This window comes from Bubalus bubalis, chromosome 7, assembly GCF_019923935.1.
Source record: "Bubalus bubalis isolate 160015118507 breed Murrah chromosome 7, NDDB_SH_1, whole genome shotgun sequence".
NCBI classification, from domain to species: domain Eukaryota; kingdom Metazoa; phylum Chordata; class Mammalia; order Artiodactyla; family Bovidae; genus Bubalus; species Bubalus bubalis.
In genome coordinates, this window is record NC_059163.1 from 18,107,106 (window position 1) to 18,126,454 (window position 19,349).

At 40.2% G+C, this 19,349-nt stretch overlaps 1 protein-coding gene across 1 annotated transcript in view; it reads right to left on the reverse strand.

The window, feature by feature from the left end:
- Positions 1–19,349, reverse strand: part of CDS1 (CDP-diacylglycerol synthase 1) — a 76,434-nt gene that overhangs the window by 26,798 nt on the left and 30,287 nt on the right. Inside the window, exons 3-5 of the mRNA XM_025289780.3 lie at positions 19,095–19,191; positions 12,125–12,222; positions 7,779–7,918 (exon numbers count right to left, since the gene is read on the reverse strand). Coding sequence (XP_025145565.1) covers positions 7,779–7,918; positions 12,125–12,222; positions 19,095–19,191 — 335 coding nt within the window. The remainder of the gene's footprint in view (positions 1–7,778; positions 7,919–12,124; positions 12,223–19,094; positions 19,192–19,349) is intronic.

The window sequence follows — 19,349 nt, forward strand, 5'->3', positions numbered from 1 at the left end:
GGAGCTCATACTGTAACTGAAGAGACAGAAAATATAAAGAAATAATAAAGTTTTTAAAATTTCTTATTGTTGGTTAACCGATTCAGTAAACACATGCAGTCCTTAACTCAAAAAACAAAGACAGACCCAGGATTATACACTGGAGGTTACTGACTCATCGATTACTTTTGTACATGGCTGTATTTTCCCTTACTTCGCTTACTAACCAAAACTTTGAAATGTTTCAAACATCGTAGTCAACAATTCAGAAGCACACTGCTTTATGTGTTGCCATATTCAGACACTAGAATACAACTGAGGTGTTTTAAACAAGTTTAAATATGCAGTGTAGAAATTCACACAAATCAACCATTATGTTAGCTAATATATGGAAAAAGTTTTCCTTTAATCTGCATAGTGAGTTTAAGGTATAAAACAAGACTGATATGTAAATAGTTTATAATCATGTTTAATTAAAAAACTGTTACGTGGGAAGGCTTTCCTGGTAACTCATGGTAAAGAATCCATCTGCCAATGCAGGAGACACGGGTTTGATCCCTGGTCCAGGGAGATCTCACAAGCCATCATGGAGCAACAAAGCCCATGAGACACAACTACTGAGCCTGTGCTCTACAGCCAATACTATGCAACAAGAGAAGCCACCGCAATGAGACACCCACGCGCCACAACTACAGAGTAGCCCCTGCTCATGGAAATTAGAGACAGCCCATGCAGCATCGAAGATCCAGCACAGCCAAAAATAAACAAGCTATATATATATATATATATATATATATATATATATATATATATGGCTTCCCGCATAGCTCAGTTGGTAAAGAATCTTCCTGCAATGCTGGAGACCTGGGTTCAACTCCTGGGTTGGGAAGATTCCCTGGAGAAGGAAATGGCAAGAGCCAGGCAGGCTACAGTCCATAGGGGTGCAAGAGTCAGACACGACTTAGCTCTAGCTTTCTTTTCTTTTCTATACACACACACACACGCATGCACATGCACAAATATAAACTATACGTGGTTCTGGAGATACAATCCTTTATGAAAAATGATTTGTGACATCTTTCAAAGATTTCATCTACATTCTTTGAGATGAAAGATATATAGGATGTTTGAAAACAATTCTTAGTCATGTATTAATTTTAGCCATAATTTAATCTTCTACTATAACTGTGGTGTTGGAGAAGACTCTTGAGAGTCCCTTGGACTGCAAGGACATCCAACCAGTCCATTCTGAATATCAGCCCTGGGATTTCTTTGGAAGGAATGATGCTGAAGCTGAAACTCCAGTACTTTAGCCACCTCATGCAAAGAGTTGACTCATTGGAAAAGACCCTGATGCTGGGAGGGATTGGGGGCAGGAGAAGAAGGGGACAACAGAGGATGAGATGGCTGGATGGCATCACTGACTCGATGGACGTGAGTCTGAGTGAACTCCGGGAGTTGGTGATGGACAGGGAGGCCTGGCGTGCTGTGATTCATGGGGTTGCAAAGAGTTGGACACGACTGAGCAACTGAACTGAACTGAACTGAATCTTATACTGTCCGGTGATTTTTCTTGAATTCAAAGTATTATATTCAAGTCATAACCTCTCCTTAAGGGTTTTAAAAAAGAAGTCAAAATAGTTAGCCATACACAAATACAAGCAAAAAAACCTGACTAAACATAATATGCCTTTAATATGCTTCTCACTAGTTGGCTAAGGAGATCTTAAGGTGATGATATTATGGGTCCAACATCTTAAGCTTATTCACCTGTCATTACCAGACATGTAATCACATGGTTGCTCTTGTTTCTACAGAGCCCCAAATCCAAATTACCAAGATCTTTTAAAAATATATCCAGACTCTAGAGAAAATGTTGTTGCTGATGTTTGTTTTACTATCAGACAAATTCATTTTACAACAAAATTATCTAAAGTGTCAGAATGGCTTCTGGGTCCTAGTAGGTGAGTCATCTGGGATGACGTTAAATGAGTCATTTAACCTGCTGGGCCTTGCTGAGTAGGTCAGACCTGGATATAGGTACATTTTATTTTAATAAAATTCAACATCAATGAAAAAGCTTGTGTTGTCTCTGCTTTTTATATCTGTTAAGACCTATAAAACTCATTTGACCACTGCAGAACTAAAATTTGGACAGGCCTCTTGGAATGTTGTTTAATGAGAAGGATTCCAGACATTTTTCACAGCATAATTTGAAAGAAAGGTACAACTATCTCAACAGAGCATACTTTCTATTTCCTCACTCCTGTTTTAAAGTCTAACTTTATTTGCTGGACTAAGCTCATAAATGTTGCTAATCACTTCAAGAATCAACCAATAAGGCCTCAAGACCCAGCAACCAAAATCCTGATGCTAAAAAAAAAACAACATTATCTCTAACAAGCACTATGTTTAGATGCGCATGTTCTCAGCCTCTGGATCATTCATCCAGTAAATGTGTGTTAGGAACCTAAATCCCAGACCCTGTATTAGGCACCAGGAATTTAAAAAAACGAGAAACACAAAGTGGGTGCTTATGATCCTTTAATAGGACCATATTTAAGACACACGTGAAATGATAACAGATATACTGGGATGGCCAAAAAGTTCATTTGGGTTTTGAACATCTTATGAAAAACCCAAATGAACTTTTTGGCCAACCCAATAGAATACCATGCATAATTTATATCAGAAGTTTCATCACTTAACCCAGCAGCTCCTAGCTTACTACAAAGTTGCATTTGATAGAAACACAGAGACTGGAAAAGTCAGTTTTTATTCCAATCCCAAAGAAAGGCAATGCCAAAGAATGTTCAAACTATTTCACAACTGCACTCATCTCACACACTAGCAAAATAATGCTCTAAATTCTCCAAGCCAGGCTTCAACAGTACATGAACCAAGAACTTTCAGATGTTCAAGCTGGATTTAGAAAAGGTAGAGGAACCAGAGATCAAATTGCCAACATCTGCTGGATCATCAAAAAAGCAAGAGAATTCCAGAAAAACATCTACTTCCGCTTCATTGACTATGCTAAAGCTTTTGACTGTGTGGATCACAACAAACTGTGGAAAATTCTTAAAGAGATGGAAATATCAGACCACCGGACCTGCTTCCTGAGAAATCTGTATGCAGGTCAAGAAGCAACAGTTAGAACTGGACATGGACCAACAGACTGGTTCCAAATTGGGAAAGGAGTCCATCAAGGCTGTATACTGTCACCCTGCTTATTTAACTTACATGCAGAGTACATCATGCAAAATACTGGGCTGGAAGAAGCACAAGCTGGAATCAAGATTGCTGGCAGAAATATTAATAACCTCAGATATGCAGATGACACCACTCTTATGGCAGAAAGCAAAGAGAAACTGAAGAGCATCTTGATGAAAGTTAAAAAGGAGAGTGAAAAAGTTGGCTTAAAACTCAACATTCAGAAAACTAAGATCATGGCATCCGGTCCCATCACTTCATGGCAAATAGATGGGAACAACAAAGGGAACAGTGACAGATTTTATTTTCCTGGGCTCCAAAATCACTGCAGATGGTGACTGCAGATGGTGACTGCAGCCATGAAATGAAAAGATGCTTGCTCCTTGGAAGAAAAGCTATGACAAACCTAGACAGCATACTAAAAAGCAGACATTACTTTGCCAATAAAAGTCTATATAGTCAAAGCTATGGTTTTTCCAGTGGTCATGTATAGATGTGAAAGTTGGACCATAAAGAAGCTGAGCACTGAAGAACTGATGCTTTTGAACTGTGGTGTTGGCGCAGCCTTGTGAGAGTCCCTTGGACTGCAAGGAGAGCCAACCAGTCAATCCTAAAGGAAATCAGTGCTGAATATTCATTGGAGGGACTGATGTCGAAGCAGAAGCTCCAACTTTGGCCACCTGGTGTGAAGAACTGACTCATTGGAAAAGACCCTGATGCTGGCAAAGATTGAAGGCAGGAGAAGGGGACAACTGAGGATGAGATGGCTGGATGGCATCGCTGACTCGATGGACATAAATTTGAGTAAGCTCTGGGAGTTGGTGATGGACAGGGAGGCCTGGCGTGCTGCAGTCCATGGGGTCGAAAAGAGTCGGACACGACTGAGCGACTGAACTAAACTGACACTCAGAAGCACAGAAGACAAATTTACAATTACCAAAAGGGAAAAGGGGTGGGGAAGGGATAAATTAGGATTTGGGGATTAGCAGATATAGTTTACTATATGTAAAACAGATAAACAACAAGGGCCTGCTCTATGGCACACAGAACTCTAATATCCTGTAAGAAACCAAACTGGAAAAGCACATGAAAAAGTACATGTGAATCACTTTACTGTACATTAGAAATTAACACAACACTGCAAATCAACTATACTTCAATTAAAACAACTGTGTTTTAAAAGTACATTTGTAAGACTATCATAATGTCAATATCCTTGTGTGATCTTACACTGTAATCTTTCAAAGTATTATCACTGGTGGAAACTAGGAAAAGTGCATAAGGCATCCTGTCTTATTTCTTACAACTGCATGAAAATACATAATTATTGCAACAAAAAGTACATTTTAAGCCAATTTAGGATATAAAAGCAATTTTTCATAGACTGTCATAAACAGCAGTTGGTTCTAAAATCAGCCCTTAGCATTAAAAAAAAAAATTTTTTTTTTAATTTTTTGGCCATACCACACAGCAGGTAGGATCCTAGTCCCTGACCAGGAATTGAACTTCCACTCCCTGCAGAGGAAGCACAGAGTCTTAACCACTGGACCACCAGTGAAGTCCCATAATTTTTTTTTTTTCTTTCACATCAATAATAGTCCAGATTTTATTTTTTAAAACACAATTTTAAAAAAATTTATGACCCTCCTAGTATTAATATAAATGTGAATGACTCAGGCATACATTATATTTAGTATGAATTAAAGCAACAGTTTCCTATCTTGTCACTCTATTAATGTCTCCCACTCACCATTCATTGAATTACAAACCTGGTTACATTTTCTCTTAGCTTGAAATCCTCCAGTAGTTTCCTAGGAATAAAGCCCAAAGTCTTTCTATGATACACAAGGCTCCTCAAGACGGGGCTCCTGTCTACTTGTACAACCTTCAGTACCTCCCATGGGTCCCGAACATGCCACTCTCATTCCCAAGACGGCACAGCTGTATTCTCTACCTGGAATGCCCTTTCCCACCCTCCACCTGGCAAACACCTGCTTGTTCTTTGCTTTTCATGACACCGATCATCTCTTTATACTGTTCATGGGGTTCTCAGAGCAAGAATACTGAGGTGGCTTGCCACTTCCCCCTCAAAGACTGAAGGCAAAAGGAGAAGGGGATGGCAGAGGATGAGATGGTTAGAGAGCATCACCAACTCAATGGACATGAGTTTGAGCAAACTCTGGGAGATAGTGAAGGACAGGGGAGCCTGGAGCGATGCAGTCCATGAGCTCACAAAGAGTCAGACATGATTTAGCGACTGAACAACAACAATCATCTCTTCTCCAAGGCCTTCAATGGCCTTCCTGCCCCAGTAAAGCAAGGCCCTCCTCCCCTTTCTTCGTGGTCTTAGAGGTCCTTGTTCACATTCCAGCAGTGAACGAGGGGACACATGTCTCAGCAGTTGCCACACCCTGGTAGGCACACTAAAAGCCTGTTTCCCTTTGTATCCTCAACACCATGCACAGCACTGGCACTTGGAAAGCACTCGAGTGTTTGTTGAAACAGTGACAATGATGCCTTTCTGTGATTCTGTAGGACAGCAATGGTAAGCTATGCCAATGACAGAAATCAGTTAGAAAAAAACGAGCAAATACTGATTTGATAGTCAGAAATTTAAGGGGAGGAAGCAACAATGACTGTAAAGAATTAGTTGAGAGGGTATCATGTATACAATATTAGAAAAAGAAACAAGTTGCACAGCAAAGGAAACAATAAACAAGATTAAAAGACAACCCTCAGAATGGGGAAAAAATAACTGCAAGGGAAACAACTGGATTAATCTCCAAGATACACAAGCAGCTCATGCAGCTCAAAACCAGAAAAACAAACAACCCAATCAAAAAATGGGCGGAAGACCTACACAGACATTTCTCCAAAGAAGGCATACAGACGGTGAACAAACACATAAAAAGATGCTCAACATCATTCATTATCAGAGAATTGCAAATCAAAACTACAATGAGGTATCACCTCACACAGGTCAGAATGGCCATCATTAAAAAATTCTGCAAACAGTAAGTGCAGGAGAGAATGTAGAAGTAAGGGAACCCTCTTTCATCGCTGGTGGGAATGTAAATGGATAGTCATTATGGAGAACAATATGGAGATTCCTTAGAAAACTAGGAACAGATCTACCATATGACCCAATAATCTCACTACTGAGTATAAAAGCTGAGAAAACTATAATTGTTCATTATAGCTCTATTTACAATAGCTGGGACATGGAAGCAACCTTGATGTCCACCTACAGATGAATGGATACAGAAATTGTGTTACATATATACAACTGAATATTACTCAGCTATAAAAAAGAATGCATTTTAATTATTGAATTAAAATGACATACTTTTAAAGGACTGACTTTCCCACACACACTGTATATTTTTTTGTTTAATGAGAAATGGAAAGGAGTCATCCATATTGTATTAAGTTTCCAAAATTGTACTAACTAGAGAAGAATTTATTTATGAGGAAACCCCTAAGAGCTAAAACAGTAACCATTAAGAGCTAAAGAGAAAACTCACAAATAAATTTCATTTCTGCCTTTAAAAGTGAAAACAATGATAATACTCAATATTTATATAGCACCAGGTACTGCTCTAAGTGCTTTGCAAAGAAACTAAGGCACAGATTAGTTAATTACATTTCCCAAAGTTTATTCAGCATGTAAGCGGTGGAACCAGGATTCATACTGGAAATCTGACTTTTTACAAGTCCATATCTAGGGACTTCCCTGGTGGTCCAGTGGCTAAGATTCCGTGTTCCCAATGCAAAGGGCCCAGGTTCAATCTCTGCTTTGGGAACTAGATCTCACATGCTCCAACTAAGATCCAGTAAAGTCAAATAAAAATAATAGATAATTTTTATTAAAGTACATATCTAAATCAATTTCTTAAGAAATTTCTTTTATAATTGGTCAACTTCGATGGAAAACAAATCTGGTTTGTTGGTTTTTTTGGCCATGCTGCATGGCTTTTGAGATCTTAGTTCCCTGACCAAGGATCAAACCTGGGCCCCCTGCGGTGGAAGTATGGAGCCTAACTACTGGACAGCCACAAATCTGTTAATTCTAATGTTATCCTAAGTATCTGATTCTTAATCTAAAATCATAAAAATGTGATAGCCTACTATAAACAAATATATATATATATTTATATATAAATGACTATATAATAAAAAATATCAGGAAAACTAAGTACCCTGATTAATTCTATATAAAACTATTTCCTAGGAACAAATAAAGCAATATATATGTGAAAGTTTCTTTGTAAATTATATCATTACTTGGTAAATAATCCATATGCTTAAAGTTCTTTTACTATAATTTACAAAGAAAATTTTCAAATATATAGATAGACTACTAAGCAAGTACTTTCTTTCAACCACCAAGTACTTTTTTAAAACATCATTAGGGAGTAACTGCAGTTTATTTAGACTGTGATGAAAGTAGTTTTATATATGAGACATTTAAAAAGAGAAGGTGGATTAAAATGTAACCAAAAAAGGATGTTACAGTTTAACATAAATAAAAATAAGCATGTAACACTATACTGGCTACAAATCAATACAGAGTCTTTTCCTTAACTTACCTGCCAGATACAGGGCAAATGATATAAATCTGTGGTAGCGAATGAGGAACTGAAGTTGCTCTTCTCTTTGAACAAATGTAGCAAAATAATCCGCCACAGTCTCTCCATAGAAAAAGTAGTTCACACACAACAGAAAGTACCTGTAATGTTAAAACAATTAGCTTCTTTATATTTGAAACATTTTATCCCTCAAACTCAACAAAACTATTTTCTACTTTTGATGATGACACAGATCAAAACTAAGTTTGAACATAAGTTCATGATATATTCCACCAAAATGCTTTTTTCCCCATTTTAAACTTAATTTCAAACTTATCAGTGAACAAAAATGTACTGAGTGGTTCATGCCTTTATTTAGCTCAAAATCTAATGCCAGAGACAGAAAATTAGGAAACAGTGTAGAAAATACTACACACACACACACACACACACACACACACACGGTTTCTAATACACTCTCTGACACACCACACACACACACACAGAATTAAGTTTATAATGAAAATGCATTCTCAACATCTCCCTAATGCTTTGTTTTTAATATTTTTTTATTGGCAGTTTTTTTAAAAGTCTTTATTGCATGTGTTAAAATTTTGCTCCATTTTTTTATGTTTTAGTTTTTGGCCACAAGGACATGGGATCTTAGTGCACCCCACCCAGGGACTGAACCTGTACCCTCTGCACTGGAAGCCAAAGCCCCTACCACTGAACCACCAGCGAAGTCCCTCTAATGCTTTTTAATAGTAAAGCTCCTAAGCCAAATTTCCGCCTGCCCTAAGGAAGATCTATGGGAAAAGAGGGAAGAAGTAATTTCACGTCTCACCTCCCACTCTGCCCTGCCCACATTGGGTCTTGTCCCCTTTTCTCAATGCTCCAGATGGACTCTAGTTGAATACGTGACTCAGAAAGGCAGCAGTGGGGGTTGGGAGCTAGATGCAGGTAAAAATCTCTGGGGAAAAACTTTAAAAATAGGGAACACATGTACACCCATGGCTGATTCATGTCAATGTATGGCAAAAACCACTACGATATTGTAAAGTAATTAGCCTCTAATTAAAATAAATAAAAAAAATAAAATGGAGAATGTAAAATTTGGGAAAAAAAAAAAAAACTTTATGAATGGCCTGTCCCTTCTCCCAGTGCTGGTTTATCCTTTTCCCCAGGCAGAAGTCGAACCCACAAGACTTTGCTGATGGGAGTGTGTGTAAGCCAGGAAAACATGCTGAGAAACACTGCCTCGGGGTTCCTCCCGGATTCTGCCTTAGAAAGACCGTGTCCTAGGCAGCAGCAGAAGAGGAGAGGGGTGGCCGTTCCCTCTGGTCCTCATGAATACAATCAGACCCCACTATCCCCAAAGGGAAGCACATCACGTTTCCACATTACCATGTCTCTCTCTCCTATATGGAAAGTGTGACGCCTCTGTAAGGCTATCAAGGCCTATCTAGCCATCAAACCAACTGTTTTGTTTTTGGCCATGCCCCTCTGCATGTGGGATCTTAGTTCCCCAAACAGGGATTGAACTCATGTCCTCTGCACTGGGAGCTTACAGTCCTAACCACTGGACCTCCAGAAAGTCCCACACCAGTCCAACTTTTGGGCCACTATTCCCTCCCACTTGGGAGAGCCAAGAAGATCTCCCAACCTGTGGCAGGTGCCTCCTCTGTCCCCCATCTAGAACCTGATGGTGCTGCTTCCCCAGCCTAAAACACCCTTCTCCATCCAAAGCCTGTCTTCATTTCTAGTAACAGTTTCTCTGTCACCTTCTCCATGAAGCCTCTACAATCACTGGAGCCCATCTTGACCTACCTTTTTCCCCCCTTACACTTAAAATCAATCCTGCATGGGTTAACTACTCTCCAACTACTTTAACATTCATTGGAAGGCCTGATGATTAAGCTGAAGTTCTAATACTTTGGCCACCTGATGCGAAGAGTTGACTCACTGGAAAAGACCCTGATGCTGGGAAAGACTGAGGACAGGAGAAAGGGACGACAGAGGATGACATGATTGGATAACATCACTGACTCAATGGACATGAGTTTGAGCAAACTCCAGGAGATGGTGAAGGACAGGGAAGCCTGTCATGTTGCAGTCCATGGGTTGCAAAGAGGTGTACACGACTGAGTGACTCAACAATAAATACTTAATCTACCTAACATTCCCTGTACACATTGCTGCTCAATCATGAAGAAACTTTCCAGAAGGAAAAATTAGGTGTTCATAAAACCAAGAAACTGTTTTTGACTACTGTAAACCCAAAAGGTGATGCCTGTTTTAAAAAGACACCAATACTAATCAAACAACTACTGATATATTCAAAGACATGGACTGTTAATTATGAACTATCATATTATCATGTTTCATGGTCAAGGTCCTGATAACTAAGAAACCTGAAAAAACTTAAAAATATATAAAACATTAAATATTAAATTTGGTGATTTAACACAAACTGGAATCAAGATTGCCGGGAGAAGTATCAATAACCTCAGATATGCAGATGACACTACCCTTATGGCAGAAAGTGAAGAGGAACTCAAAAGCCTCTTGATGAAAGTGAAAGAGGAGAGTGAAAAAGTTGGCTTAAAGCTCAACATTCAGAAAACGAAGATCATGGCATCTGGTCCCATCACTTCATGGGAAATAGATGGGGAAACAGTGGAAACAGTGTCAGACTTTATTTTTCTGGGCTCCAAAATCACTACAGATGGTGACTGCAGCCATGAAATTAAAAGACGCTTACTCCTTGGAAGTAAACTTATGACCAACCTAGATAGCATATTCAAAAGCAGAGCATTACTTTGCCAACAAAGGTCTGTCTAGTCAAGGCTATGGTTTTTCCTGTGGTCATGTATGGATGTGAGAGTTGGACTGTGAAGAAGGCTAAGCGCTGAAGAATTGATGCTTTTGAACTGTGGTGTTGGAGAAGACTCTTGAGAGTCCCTTGGACCGCAAGGAGATCCAACCAGTCCATTCTGAAGGAGATCAGCCCTGGGATTTCTTTGGAAGGAATGATGCTAAAGCTGAAACTCCAGTACTTTGGCCACCTCATGCGAAGAGTTGACTCATAGGGAAAGAGTTTGATGCTGGGAGGGATTGGGGGCAGGAGGAAAAGGGGACGACAGAGGATGAGATGGCTGGATGGCATCACTGACTCAATGGACGTGAGTCTGAGTGAACTCCGGGAGTTGGTGATGGACAGGGAGGCCTGGCGTGCTGCAATTCATGGGGTCGCAAAGAGTCGGACACGACTGAGTGACTGAACTGATCTGATCTGATTTACTAATTTCACATGCAATATTTTCTACATAGAATAATTTTATATGTAATGTTTCAGGGGCTGGCAACTGCCCTGAAATGTTTAGCAGTGTGCCTTACACACTGACCCCATCAGAGCCTTTCTCTTCCCTCTGACAACCCTCCTTGCTGCCTATCAGAGATCCTGGGGCCTTCAGGAGACCAAGCCAGAAGCAGCAAAGGTAAGGTCATCCATCCTCTCACTGTCATGCTCCCTTCCCCCAACCCCAGGCCCATGGGGGCTTTGGAGAAGGTAGGCCAGTCTGCCTACCTGCCCTGGTGCTCAGATGGTAAGAACCTGCCTGCAATGCTGGAGGCCTGGCTTCGATCCCTGGGATGGGAAGATCCCCTGGAGGAGGGCATAGCAACCCATTCCAGTATTCTTGCCTGGAGAATCCCCATGGACAGAGGAGCCTGGTGGGCTACAGTCCATGGGGTCGCTAGGAGTCGGACAGGACTGAGCAACTAAGCACAGCACAGACCAGTCTGCAGGGGTGAGGCGGGGAGGGGAGGAGGGAGACAGACATGCAGCTTGGGCTTTCCTCTCCTGAATCAACTTGTCACTCAAAAAAGAAAAAAAAAAAAAGAAAACCCACAACTATTTTCATATCTCATCTTCCAGTCTTTGTAGAAATATCAGATTGTGTGTATGGTCTCATGTCAACTGAGGGGAAATAAACCAAAAGATTAACATATTTTTAACATTTCACAAAATGAAACTTTCTGTTAACAGTGTAATTATAAAGAGTATAAACATGTGTCCAATATAGTACTGAGGTTTTTAAAAAGAGGACAAAAATAGTGTGGATATGCAATATAAGTCAGTCACTCTGTACACAGAGTGAAAGATGAAATCTGAAAGTAGTTATGTTGAAATGGAAAGTTAAAGGTGATTTTATTCTTTCAACATTCAATTGCATTATTTTTATTCATATTTCTTTATACTCAATCTATAAGGTCAACTGGGTGGATACTGACTGGTCAGGATGCTTCCTTACCAACTTTAGAAAAGAACAGGATTTTCATATCTGAAACAGTTGTAAGTCACTTACCAGCTTAGTGTTCTAAACCAAGGTAAGTCATAAGAATGGTAGACTCTGTAACCTATGGTGATGATTTCATGGAAGCATTTCACTTGGATGCTTAGAACCTGAAACCAAGAGAAAACATTAACAAACAGCTCCTAATGTCTATATTTATGCTTAATTATTTAATAAGTAACTTGTTGTCACATGTATTTTAAAAATCTTCAGCTACCCACTTTCAGTTATTCTAAAGATCATCAGCAAAAATTCAATATTCAACTTCTCTATAATCAAGTGATGTCCCAAAGAGGTAAGCAAAACAATGTTTTATTCATAACGTTTGAGAGATCCTTCCCAAGGTAGGAGGTGGCACTGTACTTTAGAATTTGAAAGGTACAGTCTGGCTGGGGTCACAGTTAACCAGGCTTAATCAATCCCTCATTACTGCTTCATTTATTGAAGTTGGGTGGCTTTTTCTGTCGATTTTGTTTCTTGCGTTATCCTAGGAAAATGATCCTATGTGAAAATTTCCTTGTATACATTTATTTTTAACAAGTTGGTATTCTTGCCAAGGATAAAGATACTATCAGGACAAATGGCGAAAATATCCTTACTGAGTCACTCAGGGGTTTGGCAAGAGATTTTCATTCTTCCCACCATGCCAACTCTCCCTCAGCCAGCAACACACATCTCTGATCAACCCAAGCAGTGCTTCCTTGACATATTATAAGCAGCCTTCGACATCTGCAGCCCCAATGGCCAGTCAAGTGAGTCTATGCAGTTCTGTCTGCACAGTTTCCAATACACATGCCAAGCAAGTAAGTGAAAGTCACTCAGTCATGTCCGACTCTTTGTGACCCCATGGACTGTAGCCTGCCAGGCTCCTCTATCTATGGAATTTTCCAGGCAAGAATACTAGAGTGGGTAGCCATTCCCTTCTCCAAGGGATCTCCCGACCCAGGGGTTGAACCCAGGTCTCCTGCATTGCAGGTAGATTCTTTACCATCTGAACCACCAGGGAAGCCCCACACATGCTGAATAAATGGGTTTATATTCATGAATCCCTTTTTGATGGTCTATGCAGCAGTCCCTCAAACTGCTGCATCCAGCAATCTAGATAAAGGTAATTTATGTGAGTCTCAGTGAACTCCAGGAGTTGGTGATGTACAGGGAGGCCTGGCATGCTGCGATTCCTGGGGTTGCAGAGTCGGACACGACTGAGCGACTGATCTGATCTGATCTGATAGCATCATAACCAGTTGGCTTAAGTCAATTCCAAGACTCAAAGAGCAAATGGCAAGCTGAACACTCATCACCAGAAACTAAGAGATCCAAACCTTTGTCAGTATAGCAGACTAACTTTTCCCACCTCTAGAGAATCTACCCAAGGGCTTGTTTTTGTACAGCCCTGGAGCTAAGAATGGATTTTATATCTTTAAACAGTTAAAAACAAAACCCAAAGATGATATGATGGAGACACATGTGGCTCCTTAAAGCCTAAAATAGTACTATCTGGGCCTTTCCAGAAAGAACTAACCAAACTCCGCTAAAGAGTACACTTTGGGATTTCTTTTTAAGATCACCACAAATCAGCTTTCCCAAACCTACCACCCAGGATAGTCTTAGGCTATTTTTCCCCACTATTACATGTCCAATGACATACTTAAAAAAATAATTGTGTCCCCTTGGCAAGAAAATATTATGCCAAATTACTATAAATAATTCTTTTTAAGAAAAAGTTATAAATGTGTTATAAACACAAGGGGAAATCTAAATACCGTCCTTCAAATCACCTTTGTATATATTATCAAGTCTTTTTTTTTTAAACAAAAATAATCACAGAACAGGGACAATACTCAATGCTGGTAAAATGGCAAAGCTATGCTATTTATAGAACCAAGGGCTTTTAAAATATCAAGTGCACTCATGCAATTTCTATGAATACACTTGTTCAAGAACAACCATCAGGTCTATATATGGAGTTTCACTGAAAGAAGAAAAAAAGAATTTTTAATATCACACACATATATGTATATAGTTGTCACTTATAGCTTATCAACAGAATTAATATGGTACTGCTGGGAAAACAGAAAACAGAGAATTCAAAATAGAGTAAGAATTGGGTGACCACACAGAAACTAATACTCCATGCCACCAATACAGGTAGCAATGCACCAATAGGCCTCTGTTGGCCCAATTAATGTGCTAAGAGCATTAGAAAACAATTGATACATAAGTGTTTACTCTGCTACTCTGGGCTTCCCTGGTGACTCAGCAGCAAAAAAAAAACCACCTGCCAGTCCAGGAGATGTGGGTTCTATCCGGGGGTTGGAAAGATCCCCTAGAGAAGGAAATGGCAACCAACTCTAGTATTCTTGCCTGGGAAATCCCATGGACAGAGGAGCCTGGCAGGCTACAGTCCATGGGGTCAAAGAGTAGGACACAACTCAGCAACCAAACACCACCACCACTCTAGTTAGTTAGTTACTGAAGATTCAGAGAAATAACATAGGATTTTTGTTCTCAGAGAGGAATAGTCTTTCAGGGAGAACACACACAACTGCAGTACCATGTGCAAACAGCCACACGGATACAAGCACAGGCAGACATGGAAACCTGTGGTGAGGGTGCGGAGGGGCCAGCTGGTGTGAAGGAGGGGGACACACAGAGCCACGTACACGGGAGAGGAGGAGGATGTGCAGGGAGCTAGAAGCAGTCCAGAGATGCTGGAACATGACGCTGGGATGAGTAGAGAGAGATGAGTCTGGTCACAGCATCACAGGAGACAGCATGAAGGGCTGAGCAAAGGAGCTGGTGCTGATCATGAAAGGACATGATCACACCCGGGTGTCTGGGGTTAACAAGTGGAAAGAACTGATGGGAGAAGCAGCAAGAAAAGAGACAGCAAGGTAGGTAGGATACTACCACCCAGAGGGTGTGGATGAGTGGCAGAAGACGACGGAGTACAGGAAATCAGATACACCAAGGAGGTAGAACTGACTGGATTTGGTGATTGAGGAAACAGAGGGGCTAAGAGAGACAGAACACAGGGTGATACCAGGGAAGGCTTGAGAGGGAGACAGGGGTATGCAGAACGGCTAGCAACAGAACACAAGCTCAGACTGGGATATGCTGAGTTTGAACTATGGTACCTCCTATGGGTTATCCAAATTACAGTGCTTATTTTCACTCTGGGAATCTGTTTGAAGAAAATAGCCCTGCATATGAAAAAGCTTTACATTTTAATATGTTCAGGATAAAATTATTCACAATAAAGAAACACCAGAATATAACTGGAATGTCTAAAAATAACACATTGATTGCTTTAAATAACTTATAAGGTACTGCATTCCACTGAGTAGATGAATGTATTAAAGCTAACGGTTACAAGGACTATGGAGCAACACAAAACATTCAATATTTAGTTTAAAAAGGATACAGCATTTAGTCACATTACATACAATTACAATCATGGTTTTTAAAAGAAAAAAAGATGAAAAGAAATATATCAAATGGCAGTATTAATTGAGTTTTGGTCACTGATGATGGCCTTGGGAGTGATTTTTTTAATTATTTATTTTCCAAAGTAATTTTATAAAGAAACCTTATTATTAATATTTTTAAATTAGGTCCATGGCATGTGAGATCTTAGTTCCCTGACTAGGGATCGAACCCACGTCTCCTGCATTACAAAGCAGATTCTTAACCACTGGACCACCAGGGAAGTCCTTCCAAAGTAATTTTAATAAACATTTATAACTCTCACAATGGGAAATGCACTATTTAAATAATTGTGCATTAAGATAATTATTACGGGAGTTTCCAGGAAGGGGTATGGGGAACCTCTTATATCTGTCACATGTTCCCATTTCCTTCTTAAACAAGATATGCTTTAGTAACTGCATCACTTAGAAAGTGTGATTCCAAGCTGTGACGACAACAATTAAAGCACTATAAATAGAAGGTTGAAGAGAAAAAGCTCTTATTTTAAAGAATGCGAGTATGAGTTCCATCTTACAATAGTAGCTATCATTTCCTAGATGTAAGTTTTTAATAAAACTCTCCTGAATTAGTCATTTTTGAATGCCAGTATTATAAGACAAATGCAAGCTAGGTACAACGTGTACTTCTCAAAATATAAACCCTGGTTAGGGTTATTGAAGAAGGCAATGGCACCCCACTCCAGTACTCTCGTCTGGAAAATCCCATAGACGGAGGAGCCTGGAAGGCTGCAGTCCATGGGGTCGCTAGGAGTCGGACACGACTGAGCGACTTCACTTTGACTTTTCACTTTCATGAGTTGGAGAAGGAAATGGCAACCCACTCCAGTGTTCTTGCCTGGAGAATCCCAGGGACAGGAGAGCCTGGTAGGCTGCCATCTATGGGGTCACACAGAGTCGGACACGACTGAAGCAACTTGGCAGCAGCAGCAGTTAGGGTTATAAAGGTAAATAAGACTTTAAAATACAGATGGTATTGATTGAGTACCAACAGTGTGTGTGTATGCATATATCTACCCATGTTCCCTTAACATACATATCATAAATACAAAGCATGTAGAAATGCATGTGCACATGTGTGTGCATGCATGTGCAGTAAATCTAAGAGCAATAACAGTGCAAACGTATTTTAACTAGATCTTTAATATCCTTCTCTGATTAAACTCACCAAAGAAATAACCTGCAATACAATGGCGTTTTCCTTTCATAGTAGAAAAACAAAAAAGCCCAAGTACTTTAAATGTGCTTATGATTCTCTTTTTAAAAAATCAGAATCCAAATATGCAAGGATGTTTTTAAAGGGTTTTTCAATGCTGTCATAAAAGAATGGTTAAGAATTGGTCTCTATCCACAAATTCTGGCCCTTGTTACCACACCAAATAGTTCAGCTTGGAGAATAATGTCATTTTGTCACTGGGAACCCACCAAACCAACTTGAGTCACTGCCTCCAGGATACTGGTGGTAATCGTTGATCAAAACTACCTTCGAAAGAGGACTAACAATCCAAATGATCCCTAAAATTTTAAATGGCTCCCCACTGCTTTACAAAATAAATTCTGAACATCTTCACATAGTATCTCAAGGGCCTCCAGGATTTGATCCCTAATTACGTTTTCACATTCAAAGGCCCCAAGCTCCTGGTAAAGGTTTCACCTACCCTTTCCTGACACACCCAGCCACTGGGACCTTTGCTCACAGTGCTCACTCCAGCCCGACAGGTCCTCAAGGTCTACTCAAAGATCCTTTCATCCCCAAAGCCTCATTGAGCTCTCTGCCATCACCCCACCTCTCCCCCCTCAGCTTGACCGCTCACCACACAGCACTGGGAAGTGCTCAGCACCCACTCAGTCCTGAAATGTCATCCTGAGACTGCTGGGAGTCCTCGGGGGTTCAGACTCAGGGGACTGGCAGCTGGGGCCCACCCCTCACGTCACACTTGAACAGTGCTCACGTCTGCCTACCTGGCTCTCACACTCAGCACCCTCTAGCCTCACACTAAGTCGGTCCTGTCCATTATCCATCTTTCCTTTGTAAGAAAAAGCTGCAATGTCAGCAAATTAACACAACAGAGAAAGTAATTTCGCATTTTTTTTTAACCTGGATATGCCAAAAAAAAGTACAAAATTAACAAGAGGATGAAAAGAAAAGTGAAAAGGCTTTATGGTCCTTTAAAGAGGTATTCTAGGTCACTTCAGAAGTTGATGGGATTTTTTTTTCAACTGTGTCTGATTTCACTTCAAAACTTCTTTTATTTTCTTAACAAAAATAAAAGGACAATCATCATATTGCTTCTACAACTTCATCGCTGTGAATATGAGTAAACAGGGGAGGGGAAGGCAGGTAAACTATTTCTCAGGGTGTCCAGGCAGCCAGGAAACAAAGAGGGAGGTAAGATCATAAGAAGGGACTAAACTAACTGAGATGTGTGCATGCATGCTTATTCGCTCAGTCATGTCTGACTCTTTGTAACCCCTTGGACTGTAGCCCTCCAGGCTCCTCTGTCCATGGAATTTTCCAGGCAAGAATACTGCCATGGGTTGTTTCTGGAGATAGGAACTGAGATGGATGAAGACAAATAATAAAAAGAAGGGACATCATGCATAACCCTGGAACAGGCCCTCACTATTCACTGCTAAACCAAGTTCAGCACCTGGGAAGTGATGAATTTGTTTAACAGAATGTGTTTCTCCTTCTTACTTCTACCACTTTGGACTTCAAATGCTTCATGCTTCTTTGGTGATCAAGGTTTTTATACACAGGGAAACCTTGGCTGTGATGATCCTTCCCCCAAGATCTCTGCTTTACCCCGTGACTCCTACTCAGCATTCAATCACTGTGCTGCTGCTGAGAAGTGGATAAAGTCCAGGAAGCCTACCAGCACCCCCTCTGCTCTCTTAGCTTCCTATTCTTTTGTCCAGATGCTCACTGCAGCCTGTGATGATATATCTGATCAATTCGTTAGTACGTAGACAGTAAGCTGCATGAGGGCAGACGCAGGTGCGCTGTTCTCAGCCCCACCGCACCATTCCCCGGGATAGCCTGGCACAGTTTTGTCTTTGTCTTTGTTTTTTACTGTGCTTTCCCAATAAGATCACAGAGTCTATTTCACTTATTTACTATACTCTTTATTCATATGGCTACCTACACGTCTCTGCCATCAGATTGAGTCTCTTGAAGTCAAGGATATAGCTGATAGTCACATATGTTGAAGACGTGTGTGTACTTCTTTCTACTAAAAGCTTGGCACAGTTTCTGACACAAAGCTGTGTATCTGTTATATGTACTTGGTCTCTGCTTAAAGAACACACTGAATGGCCAATTTACAAGTGGAAAAGATTAGTCAAGGTCATTTCATAATCCAGAAAACGCCTAAAGGAACTAAATTTGCTGTTACCAAGTCTTGAATCACCTTCTTTTTCATGACATACTCAAATTGCTTCAATACTAATGCTGTAAAAGGAAGCGAGATACACTTGGGCAAACACAAAACACTTACAAGAAGCATCAGCATAAAGGATCCCATATAGATGATCAGGAAAAACAACGAAATCATCGTCAGAGTAAGAATTCCACGAATCCACCAGTTTTTCCATCTACAAAGGAAATGTTTGTAAAGTTAGCATCAGTGTATTCTTAAATGTTTGCATGTTGTTTCACTACTAAATTGCCAGACTTAGCAGATTTCCCTTAACTACACTTTAGGAATCCCCATGCACCTACTTTGCCTCATACAATAACAATTACCAACCAA